This window comes from Salvia miltiorrhiza, chromosome 1, assembly GCF_028751815.1.
Source record: "Salvia miltiorrhiza cultivar Shanhuang (shh) chromosome 1, IMPLAD_Smil_shh, whole genome shotgun sequence".
NCBI lineage: Eukaryota > Viridiplantae > Streptophyta > Magnoliopsida > Lamiales > Lamiaceae > Salvia > Salvia miltiorrhiza.
This window is the reverse complement of record NC_080387.1, coordinates 63631109-63642066: the sequence shown is the minus strand read 5'-3', so window position 1 is coordinate 63642066 and position 10958 is coordinate 63631109. Positions and strand designations below refer to the sequence as shown.

General features: G+C 34.4%; 2 protein-coding genes across 2 annotated transcripts; both read left to right on the top strand.

Annotated features, from left to right (window-relative positions):
• The first annotated feature begins 829 nt into the window (after positions 1–829).
• LOC131004110 (UBP1-associated protein 2A-like) lies at positions 830–4010 on the top strand. Its single transcript, XM_057930720.1, has 2 exons — positions 830–2443; positions 3663–4010. The coding sequence occupies exon 1, from the start codon at positions 1064–1066 to the stop codon at positions 2441–2443; it is 1380 nt and encodes a 459-aa protein (XP_057786703.1). The 5' UTR covers positions 830–1063; the 3' UTR covers positions 3663–4010.
• A 286-nt stretch (positions 4011–4296) lies between these two features.
• LOC131004103 (40S ribosomal protein S2-4-like) lies at positions 4297–6216 on the top strand. Its single transcript, XM_057930711.1, has 2 exons — positions 4297–5157; positions 5896–6216. Exons 1-2 carry the CDS (start codon positions 4498–4500, stop codon positions 6049–6051), a joined length of 816 nt encoding a protein of 271 aa, XP_057786694.1. The 5' UTR covers positions 4297–4497; the 3' UTR covers positions 6052–6216.
• The last annotated feature ends 4742 nt before the right edge of the window (positions 6217–10958 follow it).

The following is a 10958-nucleotide window of genomic DNA, read 5'->3' as shown; positions in this document are numbered from 1 at the left end:
ATACGTGTCCACCCTTAAACGACTCTTTTTCGTGGATGGAGGGAGTAATATTTTATTTGGTATTATTATTAAGATTATATATAAAATTTTAATTCCTAAACTGTCCTTATAATTAAACTATTTAATAATGTCAATTTAGTTTATATTAGGACATTTTAGTCAATAATAAATTAATATCTATTATAATTAAGATTAATAGTACGGTCTTAGAGGGGAGATGAATAATTACACAACTATGTAAAATTTGATCGAACTTTTGAATTTATATAGAATTGTGTATTTTGTACTCCCTTCGTCCCACTTTAGATGACTCAATTTCTATTTTGTCCTATTTCAAATGATCCAACCTAAATTTAGAAATAAAATTGAACATTTAACACTATTTTTTGGGTTGACCCACTACCATTTTACATCTTTTTCTGGATCATTTGAAGCGAGACGGAAGAAATATTATTTTTTATTAAATAAAATATTATGGCGTCATAAATATATTATTATACACTTTAATCAATCGTGCCAAACGAGTTTTTATTGTTTGACGATCTTCTCTTGTGAATTTGAAGCGAGACGGAAGAAATATTATTTTTTATTAAATAAAATATTATGGCGTCATAAATATATTATTATACACTTTAATCAATCGTGCCAAACGAGTTTTTATTGTTTGACGATCTTCTCTTGTGATGGTAATCAAATTTAATTTTCAAATCCAGTTCAAGCCATTATGTATAGTACTACTAATTAGTAAGGGTCTGAAACACAACATTTTTTTTTTTTTTTTGAGGGTCTGAAACACAACATAAATAAAAGCGTATAAATAACACAAGAACTAGAAGAATTATGATATTAAAAACACTGAAATAAATAAAGGAAACTCTTTTAGGCAAAGCAGGAGAAATAAAACGCATTAGAAATTAGCGCTTTCAATTTTTTGTCGTAAAATCGTGTTCCGATTCAGCTCAATCAATTGGCCCAAAAACTGCGCAAATTTCAAAATTTAAAACCCTAACACTGAAAACACTGAAGCAGATTAACTGCAATTGAAGCTCTGGCAGTTGCTCCAATGGCGAAGAAACGCAAAGCCCCTTCTTCTCAGCAGACGAACGAGCGAAAACCTAAAGTAGTTCGTGAAGAGGAAGCAGAAGTCGTTGTCAAAGAAGAAGAGTCCTCCAATGAGGAAGAATCCGAAGAATCATCATCAGAAGCGGCGTCGGAATCCGAATCCGAGTCCGAGTCCGAATCTGAGGATGGAGAAGAAGAAGAATCTTCTTCAAATGGAGAAGAAGAAGAAGAAGAAGGAGAGGACGAGGCATCAAAGCGAGAAGCCCTTCGTGAATTATTGGAACCCTTCGGAAAATCCCAAATCATAGACATTCTAAAAGAGGCAGCGGCGAAGGATCCCAAACTCCTCCCCAAAATAGTGCAGAAGGCGAATTCCGACCCAGCCCACCGGAATATATTCGTGTTCGGGCTCGGCTGGGACGCCACCACCGAGCAGCTTGTCCAGGCATTCAAGCCCTTCGGCGAAATCGAAGAGAGCAAGCTAATCACTGACAAGAACACCGGGCGCGCGAAAGGGTACGCCTTCGTGATGTTCAAAACGCGTGCCGCCGCGAAGAAGGCTATCAAAGATCCCCAGAAGAGGATCGGGAACAGGACTGTCTCGTGCCAGCTGGCAGCCCTCCGCGGCTCTGCCGGAACCGTGGCGGCCGAGGGAGGGAATAACAGGAAGATGTACGTGGCGAATGTGGCGCCCCACGTGAGCTTCGAGAAGCTCAAGGCTTTTTTCGGGAGCTTTGGGGAGATTGAAGAAGGGCCACTAGGGATGGATCCGGTTACGAATAAATTCAAAGGATTCGCCATTATCACTTACAAGTCAACAAAAGGGTACAATAAGGCGATGGAGGAGCCAATTAAGGTGGTTGAGAATTGCCAATTGCATTGCAAGAAGTTTGTCGAGAATTTTGCCAACAGTTCGTCGAGGCAGAGTAATGCCAGTAATGTGAAACCTGCTGCTACTGATGTTAATTACAACACTTTAGGGATGAACACTGGGATTTTGGGGGCAAATTTGAATGCTGGCGGGTTTATGATGGCGCAGAATCCGGGGATTGGATTGGCCGGTAATCCGTTATTAGCAGCAGGGTATAATCCAGCAGGTTTAGCAGCCTCAAGATTAGGTGCATCAATGGGGGGAATGAGTGGTAACTATGGGATAAATAGCATAAGTCCTACAGTGATGGGTAGCTACGGCTCGCAAGAAGCTTACCAGAATCAACCTGTAGCTACGGGGAGCTACAGGTTGGGAGCGTACCAGAATCCGCAGACAGGGTTATCGTCTATAGGGACAATGGGAACAGCAACCACAGCTACCGCACCAACAAAGGTTCCTACAAGTGGTGGATCAGCATCAACAACGTATCTGTCATACTTCAACCGTTAGGTAATAAGATATGTGAAATTACTTGTCAATTCATTTCTAGCTTAATTGTTGCTACTTACCCTGTTTTTGTGCTCAGTATTGGCTTGCTCTGCTTATTTAATGCTTAGTATACTCTTTATGTAAGTGCAAATTGGAGTCTCAATCATAAATTCGTTGACCAAGCTTATGTCAATGTTTACACAAATTGAACTTGCTCTTTGTGAACTTGTGTTTTGATGGTATTACATTGTTCTGTTTGCTATTGGTGCAGCATGCTGTATCAGTTTGAAGCTTCTAAAATGATGCTGTTGTGATAGTTATTTTATGTCACTTTTAGGCCCTTGCAAGATTGTGTTACTTAAATCAACAAGCAGTGAATTGTTAACTAGCATCTTAGGCATTTATCATGTTTTCTTGAACTAAAGAAATGGCTTTCTTCTTTTTCTTTGTTAATGGGTTTTGACTTTATAAAACATGGTTTGAGCAATATTTTCCTTGTTGGGATTTAAAGGACTTTGTTCCTTTCAAAACCCAAATGAATTGCAACTTCAAAAAACTTATACGTGAACTGGTTTATAAATGGGAGTATGTGGTGGTCGTTGTGGCCTAGACTTGTAATACTAATATTTTTACAGAAAATCCTGGCTTGTGAAGGAATAGGGATAATGGTGTCTTTAGAGTAGTGCTGAAACGAAGACTTGTGAATAGGGTAACAAGCCCGTATTGGTCTTCTGTCGTTGCTGAATTTGCTGGTGGATCTTGGGAGCTTATCATACTTTTATTCAAAATCAGGAAACTGCTGTTTGTGATTAAGTTAAGAGAAATAATATTTTTACTGCTTGTTGGTGCAATGAAGTTGGTACACAATGTTTCAATTGTGATATTTTCCTTTCATAGAAGACGGACAATAATCCTACCACTTTATTCCTAATGTAGTCTGCTGTATAAGAAAATTCAAACCTTCCAAAGCAATTTTATGTAGTTCGAGGGGTTGTTTTGATATGAAAACTTACAACTAATACTCACCATTTCAGTATGGATGAAACAAATCAGTATGTGGCTTCTTACACCTGTAATTACTACTAAGAAACATGCTGAGATATTCCTAAGCAAAATTGAGGATTATTACATGTCTGTAGATGTTTAATTTACCTGATGCACTAACTATTCTCTTTATCTATTGTTTGATTTGCTAATTGCAATTCTTTTCCACTGATTCAATCTCGGTTCTTCATGTCAGATGCTCAGCTGCACTGCAACTATGACACTGACGCGTTCATGTTGCGTCTCAAGAAGGCTGCATTTCTGATCAATATAGCTTCCCTCGGATTTTTCTGGGCAAACTGGTGATATTCACTCTTGGTATCACGGTTGCTCCCGTGTTGTAACGATATAGACAATAACATACCCTTTGCTCAGTCTTACTCTTTGTATTTTTCTTAGGGTTGTACATCAACTTTCTCATGAAGATTGATTGGATTCTACTCTTTTTAATTTTGTTAGAGGCAGGACTTCTGTTATGTTCAGCCATATGTTCTACTATTATTAATTTTTTTTAATGATAAGAATGGCTACTTGTATGTTGTCAGATGAGTTTCTTCAAGTGCAAATACTGCTATATTGTGGAGTTATTTGAGTTTTAGCTTCAACGTATTGATTGAAAGTATAGCTTCTTTGGCAACTGTATCTTATTTTTGATGCCACAACTTGTAATGTGTTTAATTAAAAGATCTTGTATCGAGTAATGCAATTTACATCTGAAGTGGTATAATGAATGTAACGAAAATCACATGGACCTAAAAAATAAATTTTCAAATATATAGTCTGTATATTGATTTTGTACAGAAGTTACGAAAAGGAGCGAAATCCGTGGTCACAATAGACCAGAAATCAAATCTCTCCAATTACACAAAGACCAACTCACCCAAAATATAATTGGGCTTCTTAGTAAACCCTAAGCCCATTAGATCTACCTTTTATATAAACTCTTTGCTTCCGAGCTAGGGTTTCAGTCTGTTCAGCACACTCAAATTCACTCGCCTCTCACTTCTCTCAACCTAGACCTAAAAACAACCATGGCGGAAAGAGGCGGAGACAGGGGTGGTTTCGGGCGCGGATTCGGTGGTCGCGGCCGTGGAGGAGACAGGGGAGGCCGTGGACGCGGCCGCCGCCCGCGCCGTGAGGCCGAGGAGGAAAAATGGGTGCCCTGTACCAAGCTTGGCCGCTTGGTCAGGGACGGTAAGATCAAATCCCTCGAGCAAATTTACCTCCACTCGCTCCCAATCAAGGAGTACCAAATCATCGACCTCCTCGTGGGCCCGTCCCTCAAGGACGAGGTGATGAAAATCATGCCGGTCCAGAAGCAGACCCGCGCTGGGCAGAGGACCAGGTTCAAGGCCTTCGTCGTTGTCGGAGATAGCAACGGACATGTCGGATTGGGGGTGAAGTGCTCCAAGGAGGTGGCTACCGCTATCCGCGGCGCCATTATATTGGCTAAGCTGTCTGTGATTCCGGTAAGGAGAGGTTACTGGGGTAACAAGATTGGTAAGGTGCACACCGTTCCGTGTAAGGTTACTGGAAAGTGTGGTTCCGTTACTGTGCGGATGGTGCCTGCTCCCCGTGGATCAGGTATCGTGGCTGCGCGTGTCCCAAAGAAGGTGCTCCAGTTTGCTGGAATTGATGATGTGTTTACGTCTTCACGTGGATCTACGAAAACTCTTGGAAACTTTGTGAAGGTTTGTTCTTCTTGTATCGTTGCTAATTTCATTGTTATGATTACCCTTTTGTCAGTAATATGCTTTAAACGAGAATAACATAGGTCTCTTCTTTGCCTCTTTTATGTTAAATTTAATTTATCAGTTATTTTTTTTATGCATGAAGTTGTGTATAATGTGCGTACTAAGCTCTCTCATCTGTTTTTTGTGTTGAATTTACTTTTTTACCTTCCTTTTTAGCTTTAATCTTTGTTGAGATTGAGTTTATCGTGAGCTGGTGCTGAAGTTATGTCAATGAAGTTCCTTTTGTTTTTGTTTTGACTCAATTAATTGTTTGATGGCGTTGTTTTATTTGTTAATGTGTGTTTCCTTTCCTGTTGATGCATTTGGATGTTGCTATGGTGTATTTATCTTTTTAACATACTCATTGTTTTTTGTTGATACATTGTTTGTAATCAAATGTATATTAAGTTGATCCACATTGGGCTCCTTACATATTGGTTATTGAACTTCATTGATGTAAAAGAATTTGTTTTGAAAATGTTCATTATATGAAATTGTTAAATGTTTGTTTCTGGGATTGTGCTTTTGACGCTTGCATTGTTGTGGTTTGTGTGAGTGACTAATGTTGCAGTAACAATTGATTTCTTGGTAATGCTAGCTTTCTTTTGCAGTTCTTATTTTAATTTAAACTAGCACTAAGATTGCTCTAACCTCATTCATTCATATTCTAATGCTGATTAAAATTCTTATTTGCAGGCAACTTTTGATTGTCTTCTGAAAACTTATGGCTTTTTAACTCCTGACTTTTGGAGGGAGACGAGATTCACCAAATCTCCATTCCAAGAGTACACTGATCTGTTGGCAAAGCCCACATCAAAGATTGTCCATGTTGTGGATGACGTTGAAGCTTGAGCGATGTTTCGTGTTTTGTGATAGATTACTATTTCAAATTTTGTCTTTGATGGATTATTAACTTTGTTGCAAAATGTTATTATCCTGAATTGGTTTAAATACTTGTTTCTGTTGTTTATCCATGGATTATCTACTATAAATGTTTTGATCTTCTTTCGTTTGTCATTCTTTCTGGATTTTCCTTGATTGAAATCATTGGATGATTTTGTGATGAGATGAAGATTGGTTAAAAAATTTCTTGGATAACATTAGGGCGAACTGTGAGGTTTTTGCTTTTTTGTTTTATGATTATAAGTGGGTTGGGCTTCGTGTTTCTTCCGTTTTTACCATTGAAGTCATTGACATTCTCTTTTGTGCTTCTTTATTATTCTTACACCTTTTAATAGAACAAATTCAGTATACCTTTTATGTAAGTATAGTAGTATTGTTGTAATAGAATTTTTATCATTTCGAGTAGTTGTGAATAATGCAATATCTGAATATGTTTCTCTTTATAATTTATCTAAGGTAAAATGTTATATGTAGCAATTATTTTGACGTGGTTAAATGTAGCATTTTGAATTATAAAAATCACGTTTATTCAAAGTATTATCATTTTCTGCTTTTTGTTCGAGTTTTGTTCCTTTTCAAATTTTACTGGCTAAATGCTAGATATGGGTATTAATTATAATTTCTTGGCGACCTATTTCAGGAAATTGACCCCAATTGTTTATGGTGTTTATTTCTATTGAAGAATTTTCTTACTACTATTCAAAAATATTTTCGTGCTTACATGAAATTGAATACATATATACACGTGCCTTTTGCAAGGTAGAAAAGATCGGTGTGGATAACATTCACAGATGGGATCATGTATTAGTTATGAATAATTAATATAAACTTTTTATAAAGTTTGTGAAAATGCAAATTCCATCTGTCCTTAACATACCTCTTTATGGTAATGCGTATACAAAGGAACAAGATACAATACCAGTAGCATGTAGTACAAACATATATTTCATGATTTCTCTTTTTTTATTTCATGATTTCTCTTCTTTTTTTAAGAATGGCAAAATAGATTCGAGTTTCTGTACAACATATATATTTTTATTTCTATTTGACTCTCAGATCCTGGCTTATTTTCTTATGCAATAAATAGCATAATGATATGAAAGACTATAATGAGTTAAATCAAGCTGAACATATAATAGTTTGAGTTTTGTTTGAAGATATATGGATTCCTTGGTAATGATGTTTGAGCTTGTATATCGAGTCAAATGATACTTTAATAGAGTCAATTTTTTGTGTTAATAGGGGAATCTATCCACCCTTATAATTTGTCTATGAAAAATACTCACCCCTGTAAAAGTACCGAAAAGCAAACTTGATGGTGATGGCTTGCTTGGTTTTTTGTGTAAAAGTTGATGGTGATGAAAATTGTGTAAGAGTTGTGTAAGATGGGTAGTTAAAATTGGTACAAAATGTGAGAAAGACACAATACACGTCACTTTCCTGCATTATAAGATGAAATAGATTTGAAAATTTTGAATAAATTAGGGGACGTTTGTGTTTTACAAACATTAATACGAAGGCCAAAAAATTCACGATTATGTGTACTATTAAGCATTTTTTTTTTTTGAAACGAATGAGCCACGTACCCGCCAGAAATTCATAGCCGGCAGCAGTAGCCGCTCACTTTTGTGACCGGCGGCTACTGTTCGCCGGCTACTAATTTCTGGCGGGTATTTGGTTTATCCGCTCCTTAATTATTTATTTGTTCATAATTAACATGATTTTGAATTTTTATCCTTCGTAAATTTTTATTGTATCATATGTACCACTATTTTTAGATTTATATTTAATTTTAAATTTACAGTACAAGAAGTACACATGGATGAGAATTAAACCAATAATATTAGGAATTTTATTTAATAATATTAGGAATTAAACCAATAATATTAGGAATTAAACCAATAAATATTAGGAATTTTATTTAATAATATTAGGAGTTAAACCAATAAATATTAGGAATTAAACCAATAATATTAGGAATTAAACCAATAATATTAGGAATTTTATTTAATAATATTAGGAATTAAACCAATAATATTAGGAATTAAACCAATAAATATTAGGAATTTTATTTAATAATATTATGAATTAAACCAATAAATATTAGGAATTTTATTTAATAATATTAGGAATTAAACCAATAAATATTAGGAATTAAACCAATAATATTAGGAATTAAACCAATAAATATTAGGAATTTTATTTAATAATATTAGGAATTAAACCAATAAATATTAGGAATTAAACCAATAATATTAGAAATTAAACCAATAATATTAGGAATTTTATTTAATAATATTAGGAATTAAACCAATAATTGATGTGCTGAAGTTGGCAGCATTGGATTCAATATTTTTCGATACGATATCACTTGCATAATATTTATGAACTAGTAAAAACAACAAAATTTTCAGTAGCCGCCATAAATTCATTTTTTAGCACCAGTAGCCGCCCAAAAAAAAATTCGCGGCTACTGGGCGCGGGTAATCAATTTATGGCGGGTACTAAAAATTTTAGCAGTTTTGTGATGTTTTAGAAGCTGTTATGCTGTTTGATTTGAAATATTTGAAGCAGAAAACACACGCCTTTAGTAATGACCAACATGGACATGTCTTAACAATTATGAGTTGAAATTATGAATGAGACTTTGGAGAAGTGAACAATGTTTTATATAAAAGTTAAGTAAATAGCATAACATAACCTGAGATAGTTTGGTTATGCATTAAACTATAAAATAAGATGAAATATCCAAGTACCCACTAGAAATTCATTACCCGCCGTCAGTAGCCGCTGACATTTTTGCAAGCGGCTACTGATAGCGGCTACGTATTTACTGGTGGGTACTTGTATATTTCATCTTATTTCATAATTTTATGTAGGATGCAATTGGAAACTCATAGAAACATACTCAAAAAGATACTCTAACATCTAATCAAAACGTCAATGTGGTCAAACAAATCCCAAAAAAGTCGTGTCCGCTCAATTCCAATACCCGTGAGTTAATTTGCTGCAAATCCTATAGATTCCCACCCTATAAAGCTTCCCCCTAGCCGATTGAATTGTCCAATCATAAAATGACTTAGACTTAGGTCTTCAAATTTGAAAAAATACAACAACCATTAATATGAAGTCTAATAAATAAAATTTATGTATATTGTGATATAAAATGTAGCCGCTGGATGTAGCCGCTCCGGGTTTCTTTCACGCGGCTACGTCTTTTGGATACTAAATACTGGCGGGTATGTATGTGGTAGACTCTCTAATGTTTTATTGTTTCATAATATATGATTGTATATTTTTTTATCCAATATTTTCTATTATTTTATGTGTTACGCTATATTAATTCATGTTAAATAAAATAAAATCAAAAATTTGAGACTTATTACCCCACTATAATCCAAATTTGTCAATCTCCTTCTCTATTATGTATTTCTACTTCATAAAATATATTTAAAAAAAAGAAATACAAAACGAGGATACGTTTGTGTATAATAAAACAGTAATACGAGAACGTAAAAAAATGTAATTTAAGTATATTTGGAATATAAAAAAAATTCTGAACCTAATGGATACAATACCCGCCAGTAAAACATAGCCGCTCCCAATAGCCGCCGGGATAAAACACCGGCGGCTATTGGGAGCGGCTATGGTTTACACTAAAAGATTGAATTGGTATTAAAAGAAAAATAAATATTTGAGAGATTTAAACTAAAGTTGTACCAAAGCAATGTACAACTAATGCGATTTTAATTATAAACAACAATGTTTAGAGTTCAAACAATGAGGTGAATTCAAGATTGGGCATATCTCGACGATCATTGGAATATTTTTATTATTTATTATTTAAGTTGTATTTTCTTTAATTTTAAATATAAAAATTTAATTTTGCTCGTTCTTTTTTAAAATCATACCTCCATTTCTTTCCACCCCCAGTAAAAAAAAAGATTCAGTATAAAGTTATATCGCAATTTCCTTCTAAAATAAAAATCTTACTATTCAGCTTTTACTTCGCTCTATTTCCCCCTTTTTCGTTATTTTTTGGATAGCAAAGATCCGTTTTTGTTGTGGTGAAAATTGATTTTTTGTCTTCCACGCAATTCTGAAGTGTCTCTATTGCAAATTCCTGTTTTATTTTTCTAATTAAACAATTTAATACAAGTGATATATTTCTTAATTGTGAATCGTATCATGCGGTATGAATCGTAGCATAATAGTAATTTGAATATTTTAATTAAAAAAAAAGAAAATTGAATATTTTTTGCATTTCGTATCACATTTATATTTAATAATTATTTATATACTTACACATTTATATAAGTAGAGTTAATATAATACTTATCTAATACAACTGTAATGATAAAAATAAATATCGCATACGAATTACTCCCTCCGTCCTACGAATCTTGACACGTTTGGTTTCGGCACGAGAATTAAGGAGTTGTAGATTAGTGTTTTAATTGTATAATTAATAAAGTATAAAAATGATAAAGTAGGAGATATATGGTAATAATTATTATCTTGTTTAGAAATGTGTTAAAATTTGTGGAACGATTTAAAACGGAAAACGTGTCAAGATTCGTTGGACGAAATGAGTAATATAATTTCATATCTTGGCGCAAAAACGTCATTGTTTGCTGAATCAAATGAGTGAGTGGAAAGTTCCTCGTTTTCCCATTTTATTAAAGCTAATTCCGATTTCCGTTATCCAAATCCAAAATAATGTAATTAAGATAAGACTGCTCGGACAGGCCTATCTCAATTATTGAATTAGTTAAACTAATAAATTTGGGGAGCTCGCATAAACCACCTTTTTGCAATTGTTATTACTTATTACTACAACTGCTGTTACTATATTA